Raw genomic sequence first — 15,754 nt, 5'->3', positions numbered from 1 at the left:
CTGTATTTGGAGACATTATTTCAGACTAATGGCAATGGTTTAAAAATAGAGCAAAGCAAAAATAATAAAACAATCAAACACCAATAAAAAGAAATAATTTTTAATCTGTGTGAAAATGACTAAATTCATCTTGATGTCTGTTGGAAAAAGACCTTCTAGGACTTAAATATAAAGTCTTCGTGTGTGGGTATGATGCCTTCATAATGTTGGTGGAATCATTTTCTGGGTGATGTAGTTAGATAATGTATTGTTACTTCTGTAGAAAAAAGTGAACTTTGGGTTTATATATTACAGTTGCACTTTGTCAATAAAGGATTAAAAACAAGAAGACAATTGTGTTAAAATTAATAAAGTGCAAAAATATATAATAAAGGAACTCATAATCACTGAATAAAACCCAGTGAAAGCAGCTGAATCAAACTTAAATATTTATTCATAAAACTCTAAGTCCCGCTACAAAAAATGAGTACATTGCTGTAAAATCTTACATCTTTCACTTTACATCTCCCCCTCAACAAGCATTGTATCCCTTATGATATATATATATAAAAAAAAAGACAAAAATATACAGCGACTGAATTTTATAGTGTCTTTGGTACAAACTATCAGTAAAACCTTCAACTGCAGGTCCCTTCATGCCCTTGAAAAAACCTGCACTACTTTCCAATGTTGTCTATTAAGGAAGACATCGTAAAACTTTCTGACACAATCTTACCAAGTTTTCCAAAATGCTACATATAATGAAGCAGCCACTGGAAGACCTTTGTGTCTTAACTACATGTCAACATGTATTCTTTAAAAAAAAAAAAAAAAAAAAAAAGATTCCTTTAATCTCACTGGGTGTGGGTTATCAAACGTAGTTACATTTATGGCAGCCATTTTCATCATTTCAACATCCTGTGCCTCAATCAAAAAGACCGGTCAGTGACTGCATGGTAACCTCCAGTTGCTAAGAATGAAGGCGTATCCGCCTAATCAGTTGGCAAGTGATAAAAGTGTTTGCATTGAGTGTGTTGCACTGAAAGACTCGTGATTGCCTCAGTCACTAGCAGCTTGCCATGATTGCCAGCAGTCTGCATGGAAGATGGCGACTTATCTGCAACACTAACTAAACACCAAGTGGTAGTGTAACTAGAAAAAATTGTAATGGAAACAAAGGACATGTGCCTCATGAAATGTATTGGTTTCATTGGTAAGCCAAATCTACAAAGGAACATTCTTTGTTTCCAGTTGGCACCACATTTTTCAAGGTTTCATTACCACTTGGTGTAGTTGATCAGTGTAGACAATTTTTGCATCTTAGGTACAAACTATAAACAACTGTGGCAATCTGCTAGCAACCAGAGCAATTGGTAGGAGGTTTGCATTGGACCTAGCAGGTGCAAGAACACTCCAGCAACCACTTGCCAATCGATTGGGGACTACACATTTTTTTCCCCCTCTACTAGGTCACCAATTGGTCTCTAAGCCTGTGTGATTAAAGCCTTAACTGCTGCTAATTAGAGAAGGGCAGTAACAACAACAGCTATCTAGATTACTGTTTTGCAAGCTACTAAATATTTAGCTAGCAAGACTCTTGTAGCCCCCCCAAAATATATCTGGACTAACAGTTGTGTGCTGCCAGTGGCTTTGTTACTAAAAGTAACTAAACCAGCCTTATTCACATGGTAGCCATTTTCAGCATTTCAACTACTCACATCTTGCCAACAACTTTCGGTAGCTACAGTAAGCCTACCAGTTAACAAGCAACTGGCTACCTAGCCAAGCTAGCCAGAGACTAGTAGCTCTCAAAACTGGAGATAAGCTTTTAAAATTGACGGGGAAATTTAAAAGTTTAGGAACATTTGGACATTAAAAAGTTCCATAAATCCCCCACATTTGTACCATTTTAGAGTAGGAGGCTTTTCACCTTGAATATTCAAGAAAGTCGCTATACAAAACAGTAAAACCAAAGGATCTAAACTGCTTTAATGGAAACCACCTTGAATGAATTCTGGGATCAGGGAACTGTAATTGAAAGACATTACTGAAAAACAAAAACAAAAAACAAATGTAATATTGGCATATCATCTGTCTCAAGTGCTACTAAACAAGAATAAAGACATCTACAGACTCCAGGCAACTCATGACACAAAAACATACGACTGCTGATGGATGAGAACCTTCTTTGGTATTACATTTCCTTCGTGAGCCATTTCTACAAAGACCTCTTAAGAAAACAAGTGACAGCAGAAAATGTAGAAAATGACTGATAACAAAAAGAACTAAGGCACATTATGGTAATCAAGGCAGATCAGAAACATGACTTAAGTACTTAAAGACCTAAGATATGTCTCTTAATTATCCTCAAACATTAAACTCAAGAAGAATTCAGGGATCCTATGAAGGGAAAAAAAGCTATAGACCAGATTTTATTTTCGTTATTGTTGTGGATTTTTTTCAAAATTAACCATAGGGAGATAATAGGTTTTCAACCAGCAGCAGGGAATATATATGTATATGTATAATATAGTGTATATATTACATTGGTAGTGTGTGTGTGCATGCGTGTGAGTGTGTGTTGAGATGTGTGTGTGTACAGCGAGCAGATACTGCACAGCAAATCTGCCTCGTTTTCATCATCCAGCAGCGTCACCGTAAAGGAAACACAGTCTCTCTCTCTCTTCATGTTTTTTCTTTTTCTGGGTCGATCCGTCCGTCTTTCAATTTGTTGTGTATCTGAGGAGGGAGATATTTGGTTAACAAATGATGCGAAGGAGGATACAAATGTCCTGTTCTGAATAAGGCAAAGGAGGGAGAAAGAAACAGGATGAAGGGCAAATAAAAGCATCATATTCTGGCATAAATAAGAGAATAAACTTCCAATAAAAGAAATTGAGTAATGAGAGAAGGTTGTCATAAATAATAGAAAGAAACAGGAACGCAACGCTGTATTTAGAAAAGGAAGGTTACACTTCTGGTACCTGGCAATGATATGCGTGACCATCTTGTCCGTGATGCCTGGACAGATATCTTCAGCTATTCGAATGTTGCGTTCCAGCTCCTCGATGGCCAACCGCTGCTCAGAGTGCTCCTTGTGCTGTTGCTTCAACTACAGAAGAAGACAATAAGAATCATTTTTGAAAATCTTTTCTTTTTTTAAATTTTAGCTCACTTCTCTCAGGTTACGACAAAGCCCTCTGGAAAAAATCTACGCCAAAGCCCAAAATCAATGGCAGGATAACTACACATTCCCTGGTCCCAAAAACAGTGTCTGAAACAAAAGGATGAGTGTATTGATGTTTAGGAGACTTGTGTATACCAACCTCCGTGAAGACTGGGGAGATGACTGTGGTGAGACTGGCAGATTTACTCATCTGATCCTGAACCCGACGATGAAGAGGACAAGAAAACAAAAGATGGTGAGAATCTGAGTTATACTGACCTCTGACGTCCTCATATTGCATTTAAAAAAAATGTCTGAAGTGTGTACACATTGCAAAGGCTGCAACCTGATTACCCCACATACATATTTTATGAGTTTTTTTACTCAGAAGTACCACTGCAGGACTTGGTTGTGCATTAGCAACTAAAACTTAATTTGAGCCTAAGAGGGTTAAAATACAAGTAAAAACAACCACAAGTTAAAAAACAAAGTAACACACAAAGGTTTTATTTCCATGTATACTAACACACAAGTGGTACTAACATTTCCATTGAGGATGGTCCTGCTATCTGACTTGTCCTGCTTCTTCTTACGGACGGTGGTGAAGGACCACTCTGGAGACTCGTTGTTTTCCTTATTGCTGGATTCACTTAAAGAAAAAATGAACACATTTAAATGCACAGATAGATGTCGGACCTCTCTGCTGACACACTCCAGCTGAATCAAGTGAAATTACCTGTCAGAGTCGTCTGAACTGTTGTCACTGTGGTCCTCCTCCTTCCACCTCCTGTACCTGTCAATCAGCTCGCTGAGATAGGACGTCTTCTTGCAGTGTTTGACGATGAACTTGTGTTTGAGCAGCTCCTTGGCTGTGGGACGCTGCACGACAAGAAAACAGATTTTATTTTTTTGTTTTGTTTTTTTTTTAGAAAAGAGAGAAAAAACCCCAAAACAGGTCATGATGTTATTAGTCTATAGATTTAAGATGGAAAGTTAAAGAAATAAAATGATTTTCATTTTTCCTGGAGATGGAGAAAAAGAAATATCAGAAAGAAAGTCAGAAAACAGAAGTGACCAGCAGGGGGCAGCAGGATCCAACTTAAACCACACAGAGAAAACAGGGAAGCTGTCCTGAAATATTCAAACCACCCAAACTGTAGGAAATGAAGCCATCTGCACCAAGCTCACAAAATACTAAAGGGGGAGTTTACAAGGATGGCGACTCAGCAGGCAAAGCCACCAATCAGAAGCCTGAGTTGCCCTTGATGCCCAATAGAGTTTGTGTGTGGGTGACTGTTAGATATAAAGTGCTGCATGAATGGGACTTTTAGCAGAAAGCACTCTGTGTGCTCAATCAGAGTAAAAACGCAGAATAGAAGTCCCAGTCCATGCTACTGTTTCCCAACACTGACAGCTTATGAATAATCTGGGGTCAATAAAGCCACATATGTGGTAGCCTGCCTCTCTCTACAGCTGAAAATGCTAACATTTATGACTGATACAACATTAGTAGTAGTACAAGTGTAAACTAACTGCTGTAGCTGTGCTAGTTATTCATATTACTAGCTAATGTAAACACAGTCTAAGACGTGTATGCTGACAGCCTCGTCACTGCCAGGAAATTGAACTCGTCAGCTTTGCTAGAAAGTATACAGAACACTGTAAATGTTGCCTAAATATTGACAAGAGCGCTACTTATCCAAGTGCTTCCCACACCCTGGTGGGCCCAGCTGGGAAGCGGATGGTGTTGACTCAGGCTACATCAACTCAGCCCCAGGTTCACCTTATATCAGCCAGATGTCAGGTGTGTGGTGATATCTGGACCACGTTGAGCTAACGCAACTTCTAGGTCCATAAATGAGCTGTAAACGCCAAACGTAGCCCAGGTTTGACAACTGGACAATCTGTGTCTGGAACTGGTTACAATCTAACAATTTTCTCTGCTGCATGTGGTCACCAGTGTAACAAATACTAAGTAGCAAATTAGTTTTGCAGTTCAACCTACTGGTTATTAAGTTAATTTTTCGAATAACAACTCTGTTACTGTTACAATGTTTCTGGCTGCCGCTCATAATGCTATTCAGTTTCTCAGACTTCTTTCTAGCTGAACAGTGACAAATGCACGTGCCAGAGACAAGATTTAAGGAAAATTACTTGAGTATAAAAAAAATACTGAACTTTTGAAAGCAGGTGACTCATAATGTGTCATAGTCTCATAGACATCCAGAGTCTTTCGGTGACTCACAAACTAACAGATACTAAAACTAAGGATGTTTTCCTTTACATTTTTATTTTAGTTGAGTTAGTTCTCTAGGAAGTTCACAAAATTGTTTCACTTAGTTTTCATTTTTTTTCAAAAGTTTATTTTATTTGAGTCAACTAAACTGTATTTTCCACATTGAGTTGTAGTTTTTAAGTTTCATTTTAGCTAGCTATAATAACACTGGACCTTTTACACTGTCGGCTAGTAAGGAGCTCCATCAGCCGGCTACAAACAGACCGAGTGGGGCAAATTAAGGAAAATTAAAGCGAGTTTCTGGTGATGTGGTGAAAGAAATGCAAATATCAAAATGCTAAGCAGTGAGTTAAACTCAGTACATTTGGAGGTAAATGTACTGAAGGCTACATGAACTCTGGGTTTATAACAAAACACACAAGGCAGCTTATTTTGGGTAATTGAAAAAAATGACCTCAAAGTTACCAACACTGGTGGTCACATAAATGCAACTGCTCCAGCTCTTTCCCCATAAAGACGAGATCTGACGAACTCTCCTGTACATTTAATGGCGTTTGATGCTGCAGTATACATCAATAAAGATGTGGTTTGACGATCCATTGGGATCATTTCTGGGTTTTTCCCAAGGGCAGAGACCACCCTCACTATTTTCTGATGCACACCCTGTTTTTTTTGTTCGACAAGCAGGAGTGAAATGCATCAGAAATCACTTAGTTCAGAAAAGAGAAACATGGATTACTCCAAGTAGGATTTAAAGGAGTAAAGCGCTAAAGTCAAACCAGAAATGTCTCAGAAATGCAGAGAGAGAATTTTAAGCACTTTCCACCAGTGTTAAAACAACGCAGATTTTTAATGTGAATAGAACTCAAAGGATATGGCAGCTAAAAACTTTTAAATTACGGAAACCCCAAAGGTTTATCGCAATAAATGCTGACTGTGTGTGGGTCAGCTGTGAGTCTTACAAAAGAAGGGTCCTTGTTGAGGCAAGCCTCTGTGAACTCTTTGAAGCTCTTGGAGAAATCACCAGTCAGTGTTGGAGGAGGGGATTTGGGGATGTGGAAGAGCACTCGCATTGGATGCATGTCGGAGTTCGGCGGTTCCCCCTTGGCGAGTTCGATGGCCGTGATGCCCAGCGACCAAATATCCGCCTGGGAGGGACAAACAAACACATTTACATGTTATTGACAGTGATCAAAGTTTTAAACAGACTTTTTGCATGTTTATAGGTGGATTATGGGTATGTAAAGCAGACATACCCAGACAGCACAGGGCATTTTGTATTCTTAACAACAAAGTGATGGGAACACATGGAGGAATCTTAATTTTTTTTTAACCTTATAAATGACATTAAACATTCATGTGATTGTGCTAAACTAATCTTTACCCAACTTGATTACTTAAGTTTATACAGGAATACAGTCTGTACAGCTATTAATACATAAAGGCAGAACCACACCAACATGCTGAGTCAGGCTGACTTTCTGTTTGCACGGTGGCTGTGACACCCACTAAACATATGTCAAGCTGGTTAGGAGGAACACACACACATAAAAACACACACACTCAGACTCAGCAGTTACTCATGCATGAACGATTGAATATCCCATCTTCTCAACTTGCTCTAACAATCATGTGGCAGACCAGGCAAGAAGCAGACATTGTCTTATATAAATACACACACAGAGTTCAGCTGTAGCAGTGCTGTTCAGGATCACATTACTACAGGATGCTCAGTCACTATTTGATTGTTAACTCTGCCAGCTCCATTACAGTCACACTGACCATATGGCAGCATGTGGTAGGAAGCCGCACACACGCACACGTACACAGTCCTATGGACACTCAATAAATACCTACAGAAATTTATAAAACTACTTATTTAAGATTATTCACAATATGATCTTAGTCACAGGAAAATGACCAAATTTGTGTCTGAGTCTGTGGCCCGTTAGTTAAGTTGCACTCACAAAAAACCTAATAAAACTCCAGCAAATAGAAAAATGCTGCAAAAGCACTAAAAATACAAAGAAAGTCGAATAAAATTTTATTCATATTGGCACAAATCACAACAATGATCACCTCAAGGTCCTACAAAAGAGCCAAAATGATCCCTTTGAGCAAGCACCTGGTGGGAAGGAAAAACTCCTTTTTAACAGGAAGGAACTTTTAGCAGAACCAGGGTCCAGAAGGGACAGCAACGTGCTGTGACAGGTTGGGCATGAGGGAAGAAAGACAGGGCAAAAACAGAAGGGTTCCTGGGGACACAATATCGTGACGGACCACCGGCAGAAGAAACAAAAACCAAAACACACAACAAAGGATTGCACTGAGTCACGCTTAAAAGAAGCATGGATTTCATCATTGCTGTGAGGGGAAAACAAGACGAGGTAACGTGCGTTTTAATCAGCGATTCATATAATACTGTATATTCATGTTAGCCATTTACTGCTAGCTTGTAACTTCCGCAGGTCGAGCACTGCATTATTGTTTTCCCAATAACACTTCTGTTAGGTTTCATCATTTATTTATTTTTTAGCTTTTGCAGTGTTTTCTTCCCTCTAATGTAATGTCATCAATTCTCTAATATGTAGAAGAATTAAAAAAATTAGTTCTGTGTCTGGAAAGGTTTTTTTTTTTTTTTCAAAGTCCAAGTATAAACAAAAACTATCCAGGTGAGTGTATGCACAACTCTCAACTGCAGCTCAACACAACATGAAAGGAAGGAGGCACCACCTCCTTGAACTATTAACCTAGCCGGAGGCAGACCAGTATTATTTAATAAATAAATAAATAAATAAGGTGATCCAAGCCTCTTCCACCTCTAATACAGCCAAGTGATGCACAGCAGCTGATCTGTGCAACAGCCCAACCCTTACACTTATCTACAGTTCGATCTAGCTGAGGTTCCCCCCACTTCCTGTCTGTTTTTTTTTTTTTTTACTTCTACGGACTAAACCACAGGAAACTGTGGTGTTGGTGGCAAACAGTAGGGCAGAGTTAAAGAAACATATCCAACTTGTAAATACGTTTACATTTCTCAGTCACGTCACTGTCATGAATCAGCCTCTGGCAGGCTTCTCCTCTGTAGTTACACTGCTCTCAGGCTAATGCCTGTTCAGGCCAGTCACTGAAAAACAGGGCAAGACTTCTTAGAAATATAACTGAATTATGGGTTATGAGTGGCCATAACATAAACTAATAAGATTATTTTTGAAAAAGTTGAAAATACTGCTGGATGACAGAGGAATGGAGGAAGTGCTTCTGTAAATGGTGTGGAGATTCAAATACTTCTAGTCAAAGTCACATGGTCGATGTATTAATAGGACAACTGACAGTCTGTGACCGAGTCTGATATGAGATCAGGCATCACACACACACACACACACACACACACACACACACACACACACACACACACACACACACACCAAAGTACAATGGCTGTCTTCTGTTTGCAGGCTTGTTCTAACTTCTCAGGTTACATTTACATAACCGTTGGCGAAGTCTCCAAACCGCCTTCGGTATTTCAACAAGTTGCACTTTGTCTTCCTTCCCTTTAAAGAGAGTTTAAAAAAAACAACAAAAAAACCAGTACAGGCTCAAACATTCATTCATACTTGAACCTGTTTTTGTTCTTCAAAAACTACATGACTGTTACTTTAAAAGTAAAAAAGAAAAAAATTTAAATGATGATCTCCTCCTATTTGAGCAATTAAACTTTGCCAGAAAGATAATGAACGAGTCCGGCTTACATTAGTTTTTGGTCACATTTCCAGGTGATTTCAACAGTTTTATACACCTTTTATGTTACCTGATCCCTCTGAGGCTAAAATACACAACAAAAATCACAAAGGCATGCAGAGCAGAGGCAAACCGCACATGAAGGCAGCGTTATATATACGCAAAAAGACACGTGATTCAAACCACATCAAGAGATCAACTGAAAACACCCTAATGGATCTGCCTTATTTCCACAGAACACACACTTATGAAACAAATAGACAAAAAGCAGCTCCGCCTCATTATACAAATTTCATCAGAGCTTTGCTCTGTGACCGGCATCAAAACCTGCGTGTTTGATGCCAGCAGGTGCATTTCTACCTCCATTCACTGCTGAAGTCTTTGTTTTGATAGACAAACAAAGGACACGGTGAGGGAATCCCTTCTAAACTGCGGACAAAGTGGACGATCATCATCATCCTCATCAATTAAAAGCTCAAATCACTCACAGGATGGCAGCAGCGTCTCCATTGGATGCAAATAAACACGAGAGGACTGTGGAAATAATGCAAAGCGGGCCACAACAACAAATCCACGTGTGTCGGGTTGCTACAGCAATACGCAAACAGAGCAGGAGGAAAAATCACACAGCTCGATAGCCTATTTTTTTTTATTTTTTAAGACCTGACGGGCTTTTCAAAACAAACATGAGGATATTACAAAGCAATATTTGCTTGTTCTGCATGTTGACAAATTAAATTAAGCAGATTCGAAAAAAACGAAGGCCCAACGGCAGCCTGTCTTGGTATAAGGATGGGTGTTGTTAGAATTAACTAGGAAAATTTGCACTAATCTAAAAGATGGTTCTTTCCAAATAAGTCTCAAACACTGATTAAAAGATTTCTGTTAAAGGCTTTTCCATTCAGGTGTTCTGCATAGGTAACAGTAATAAATAAAAAGGGAGTTTAAGCAAATCCAAATCCTACTCCTAACCCCGGTAGGTTTCAAGAGGTTAGACTGTGCGTCAATGTGCTTGAGAATCATTTCTGAAACTTCACTTCAGGCTGAGGCAAAAAAAACAAGGCATCAAAGATTTATCATCGTCCTTACGCAGCTAAAATGTGCACAGTCTTCAGTTTTCCTCATAAACCTATAAAATGTAATTACTCGGTTCCTCAAACAAACAAAACGGGAAGTGTGGGCATATTTAAAAACCTTTTATTTAACTTTTCTTAATAAGACAGATGTTTGAGGATGATGAGAGTTTGGAATTTCAAAGCAGAGTTGCTGCTAATGCTACGCTAAACTCTGACATAACCGCTAGCACCATCGCTCTTAAGACTTCATTCACACAATAAAATCTTTAATCTGCAAAGATGAAGTTTAGCTTTCAGCTCCATCATGTTTTAATTACCTCCCTCATAGTTTTGGTTTCTGTGACTTCCACTTTTGGGTTTAATAAAGTTCTGTCTTTTTATTAGTTGCTAAATACAGCACACAGTTGTTTAACCTGACCTTATGCAGGCCTAAAGGTACCACACTGGTGCCTGGTTATGTACATCTTCAGCTATGCAGATTGAAGGATATTAAGGATATGCTACCAATGTAACCATGCTCGCCTGGAGGGGGATGTCTATTAACTGGAAGGTCAGTGGTTTGATCCCAGCTCCTCCAGTCATGCTGAAGGGTCTTTGCACAGGATACCGGAAGACAAATTGCCCCAAATGCATCCACTACAGCGACTCTGTTAGTTGTAAAGTGCTTGACGGTACTGAATAAAGTACTGTGTGAATGGGTGAATATGGCTTGCAGTAAAAAATGCATTGACTGCTCAGTTAAATTAATAGCATGTGCTCAAATTGAGTAGAAAAGCACTACATAAGTACCAGGCCACTTACCATTTCGCCTGGCAGTGAGGACACTATGTGCAGGTCGCAGGCTGAGAGGAAGAATCGTGCAAAAAACACTGAACAAGGGAAAAATAAACAAACAATGGCTGCATGTGGACAGTTTTCATTCTTTCCAGTTCTCACGTTCAAGGCTTATTGAAATTCTATATTCTCCGAGACATGAGCTAAGCTAAAGCTCCAATAACAACACTCCACAAGAGCTGCCCCACTTGTGACACTACGCAGCTACAACAGGTAGAAGAACGTCAGCAAATCTCTGTGTAGTGTTTGTATTTTTGACTATGAAAAGCTATTAGCTGAATATAAGACTAGTTTTATACTTGATTTTGTTGTGAACCTTGTCCAAAGTCATTAAACTTATGAGAAAATCCTTTTCTCTCAAGTTTAACACATTTATTAGACAACCACACAATATAAGGTTTTATGCCACATCTGTCCTAAATCAACAGTGTAGCTAATCCACCAGTATATGCAAGCTCGTTAAATGAAATCCAATTTTAGGCTATATTTTTTGGGAAACCCCGCCAAAAATATACATGCAAAAACGACGACAACAACAAAAGTCTAAAAATAAATGTGAAAACTCGCTTTGCCTACAGTCCTTTTGTGCAAATTAGACACATATAGAAAGGTATGACTGTCATGCCGTGCATACTTATGGCACCTCAGACATAATTGGATAATTACAGTTTCAGGGAGGGGGCTGAGTGGATGTGAAGAAGGACAGCACAATAGAAAGTATTTCATTTGTTTTACATTTAAGTCTTTCGTGTAATGTCTCCGGCTCCAGTGCAGACGCCGTTTGTACAACTGCAACTAAAACGTACATTAATGAAATTAAATTCTGATCAAATTTGGCAGTTTTTTTTTTTTTTAAGCACATGCTCAGCAGAGTTGTCGAGCTCATTGTTACGTGGCTGTTGTTGACTTTAAGTTACAGTTTCATATTGAGATGGAAGTGGAAGTACATGGTTCAGGTTTTGATGAACTTTTTCCATGTTCACGCTGTCCTGGTGATGTAAACAAGCAGAACTGTTGCATAAGACACTTCCTCCAAATGTCTCTTATCTGTACAGCCAGAGTTTGCTCATTTTGAATAAATTTGAGGTGGTTCTTCATTCTGAAATTCCCACTACCTTGGAGCTTGTAAGCTAAAGATTATGAATGGCCATTACGAAATCTACAGCAGTATAAACGGGTGTCTTACCTTGGAGTCGTAGGCGGACTGCTGGATGACCTCGGGAGCCATCCAGAACGGCGTTCCCACAAAGGTTTCCCTCTTGATCTGCGTGTCTGTCAGCTGACCTGCCACTCCGAAGTCGGCCAGCTTCACCTGACCCTGCTCCGACAGCAGGACGTTGGCAGCTGCAGAGAAGTAAATAATTTAACCTTTCTGCAACATCATCAGACTGAGTAACATAATCAACTAATGGCAGTTATTTTGTGCAATAAATGTAATTCTGATTCTAATGCTGTCAAATTAAACTCTAAGTATACAAATGGGAAAAGAATTCCAGATTTCCACTAAAGCAGCCATCCTTCTTCCCTGAACCCTACAGCTAAGATGTTGAGTGCAAAGTTAGCACATATTAAGGAATAACTATCAGTTTCTGGGGGTTTGAAATAATCTATCGCAATAATCCTCGACTCTTTCCTCCATCAAGTCGACTTCTGACGACCTCCCCTGTACTCTTAATGAGTTTTGACACATCAGTATATATGTATAAAGACGTGGTTTGACGACCATTAGACTAGTTTTCTGTGTTTTTCCATGAGTATCTGCACAGGCAGAGATCCCCCTCACTAACTTCTGATGCACGCCCAGTCATTTTGTTCCATAAGCAGGTTGAAATATGACAGAAAACTGCTTCAGGCATTACTCCTAGCAGGCAATCAAGCGGTAAAGATTTAAACACATCGGTGTGAATCAAACTACTCAGAGCTCATGTTAAACCTGCTCTCTGGCCTGTGTGGGCGTATCTTTAGTATAAATCTTCCTCAGCCTCCTTAGAGCTGTTTCGCAGTTGGGAATGAGAACATGTTGAACTTCTTCATCATTTCTATGAGGGTGTTTAATTCAATTCCTAGCTCAGTAATGCTTGAGTGTCACAGCCTCGCAGAATATGACAATCTTTTGTCAAATGTGAGAAAATTAAGTAGCGATCAGTTTCAACAGAAAGCCTTCTGCATGAATCCTGCAGCGTTAATTAAATAGACTGGCTTCCGATGAAAGATGTCGTGGAGATCAATTGTGGGAAGTTTTGTTTCCCCCAAGGCACCAACACCTGCACCTGTGATATATCTGAATCAGTGTTGGAGGTCCAGGCTCTACAGTCTACGCAGCACCTGCCGCACCTTTGATGTCTCTGTGGATCTTCTTCTCAGAGTGCAGGTAGTCGAGCCCTTTCAGGATCTCCTTCAGCATGGTGGCAATTTGAAACTCATCAAATGGGCCCGCCCGCAGCTGCGCACGCACACACACACACACACACACACACACACACGCAGAGTGATGACACGGGTATAAAATGCACTGTGATATGCCGGAGACTCACAAACACACCCTATTCCAGTTTCAATCAAGACAAGTCCCAACACAGAAAACTAGACAATCAAATGTTAATGAATCAGATTTTCTCATTTTAAACAGACTTTGAAAACTTTGTTTTTATTTTGATTAAAAAAAAATTAAAGTTGAATTTCTCTGTATTTATGTGCAAACAGATGTTTATTATCATAAGTGAGAATTCTCCAAAAGAGGGAGGATGAGACTAAAGGAGGGGAGATTTAACGCTTTATACATCTATTAGTGATACTTCACAAACATTGGCTGTAGTCATTACTTTATATTACTTCACTTTCTAGGTTTCATGGACAATAAATCCTCTAGAAATGGACTTAAAGACTCACCAAGTCGAGTGCTGAGCCCCCTCCAAGATACTCCATGATGATCCACAATTTACTTCCCTGAATAACAGAGAATTACAAATAAACTTCCAACAATGTGCCCATAAAAATGACTCAACTACAATATACTGGGAATAAAAAAAAATCCTTAGTTCGCAGTAGGTGAACACTTTTATGTGGAAAAACAACCCTCCCCACTCCTGTGGAATTCCTTTTAAACCTGAATCAGATCGACTTCTGGGCTGAATGGAAATATCCGCCTTACCTTCAGGTAGGAGCCGTAGTACTTGGTGATGTACGGACTGTCGCACTGACTGAGCACCGTGATCTCCTGCTGGATGTCCTCGATCTCATCCTCGGCCTCCTCAAGATCGATCGTCTTGATGGCGACGACGCTCTGAGTGCGGTTATCGATGCCTTTGAAGACCTGCGGAAGGAAACGGGAAGCAGAGAAGGGAAAAATCGTGGATATAAGAAGACGAAAGAGGATCACCAGGAGAGGAAGAAGAGAAAGAGAGATGATAAAATGATAAAATGAGGGGAAAAAAAGAAGTGAAACTAGGAGAGAAGATGACAAAAAATGATAAATTACACCCACCTCTCCAAAAGACCCTTTTCCAATACGATCCAATTTAGTGAACAGCTCCTCTGGATCGAGCTGAGTACTCTGAGGAGAGGAAGAACAAAGAGTTAACAGGAGTTAACAGCCCTTTGACAGAAATAACATTAATAAAGTATTAGCAAAACTACCGGTCTCAAACAAATTAGGATAAATGCAGAGCACCAAACAAACTGAAACACAAACAGACTCACACTGTTCACTTGCAAATAGATTAAAAACACATTTCTATCATTTCTAATATCCAGAAGCAGATATCTGACTTATCCAGAAGTCATTTGCATGCTGGGCTAATCGTTGTACAGACATCATGACGTGGAACGGCCAGTCTGATTCTGATAAACATCTCTCTTGTTATTAAATAAGCTGTAGTTTGTAAAAATACTTTCAATTTCCATGGCAAATTATTTGGCAACGGAAAACAAGATTTCTGTTACTGTAGCTCAGCAGCGCTGTGACACTTGAGATCAAATGGATCCAAAAACATTTGCACATCCTGTGTGTTTATTACACATTTGAATATTATATAACGTCCAGTAAAACTCTGTTGGCTCATGAGTGTTAATGCAACAACACACTGAGCTTATTCAGGCGGGCCACCCAGGTGTTACAATCACGTGTAAACTGATCAGGAATTACTAGTAAACGATTAACTCTTATTTTGAAAGTTCAGGCCATTCTATGCGCTCCTTCCCATCTTGCCTCAACTATACCATCCTGGACTCCAGCCACCCGCAGGAGCTTAGTTTAGGGGCTTATCCTCTAAACTTTTCATGATGAAACCTCCTCCAGAGCAGGTCACGTGAGATTAACAGGTATGAAACCACAGCCTACTGACCAGTCAGTTCTGAACAATGCAATTCCCCAAACAGTGTGTGTATTCCAAGAAAGGCCCGTGGATCTCAGCGCTCAGGTGTCAGGAGGGTTTCAAGAGCGTCTAAAGTTTTTGTCTGTCTAGATAATCTAGATTCTTTTCTCCTGTTGGCTGCAAGCTAGTTTAACCCCCCCCCAAAAAAAAACAAGAATCTCAATATGGTAATATGATCCTAAAACAGGGAACCTATTTGTACCTGTTGACCTTATAGGCTATTGTTCTTCATTTACCATCGCAGCTAAAGGAATAGACCTAAAACTCTGTTAAGCACTTCAATAAACAGTGAGTCAATGTAATGGATTTTCACCTGTTAGATCCTCCCTTGTTTGCTCTATAAATCTAA

At 39.5% G+C, this 15,754-nt stretch overlaps 1 protein-coding gene across 1 annotated transcript in view; it reads right to left on the bottom strand.

Annotated features, from left to right (window-relative positions):
* Positions 1–411: 411 nt before the first annotated feature.
* LOC100706056 (serine/threonine kinase 26) overlaps positions 412–15,754 on the bottom strand; it is a 41,017-nt gene continuing 25,674 nt past the window's right edge. The window contains exons 2-12 of the mRNA XM_005459543.4: positions 14,517–14,585; positions 14,184–14,345; positions 13,922–13,978; positions 13,367–13,475; positions 12,219–12,376; positions 6,344–6,529; positions 3,882–4,024; positions 3,689–3,794; positions 3,306–3,362; positions 2,964–3,091; positions 412–2,718 (exon numbers count right to left, since the gene is read on the bottom strand). Coding sequence (XP_005459600.1) covers positions 2,703–2,718; positions 2,964–3,091; positions 3,306–3,362; positions 3,689–3,794; positions 3,882–4,024; positions 6,344–6,529; positions 12,219–12,376; positions 13,367–13,475; positions 13,922–13,978; positions 14,184–14,345; positions 14,517–14,585 — 1,191 coding nt within the window. The 3' untranslated portion in view covers positions 412–2,702. The remainder of the gene's footprint in view (positions 2,719–2,963; positions 3,092–3,305; positions 3,363–3,688; positions 3,795–3,881; positions 4,025–6,343; positions 6,530–12,218; positions 12,377–13,366; positions 13,476–13,921; positions 13,979–14,183; positions 14,346–14,516; positions 14,586–15,754) is intronic.

The sequence above is a fragment of the Oreochromis niloticus genome, linkage group LG3 (assembly GCF_001858045.2).
Source record: "Oreochromis niloticus isolate F11D_XX linkage group LG3, O_niloticus_UMD_NMBU, whole genome shotgun sequence".
Taxonomy (NCBI): domain Eukaryota; kingdom Metazoa; phylum Chordata; class Actinopteri; order Cichliformes; family Cichlidae; genus Oreochromis; species Oreochromis niloticus.
Note: the sequence above shows the minus strand (reverse complement) of the source record. Positions and strands in the feature narration are given on the sequence as shown.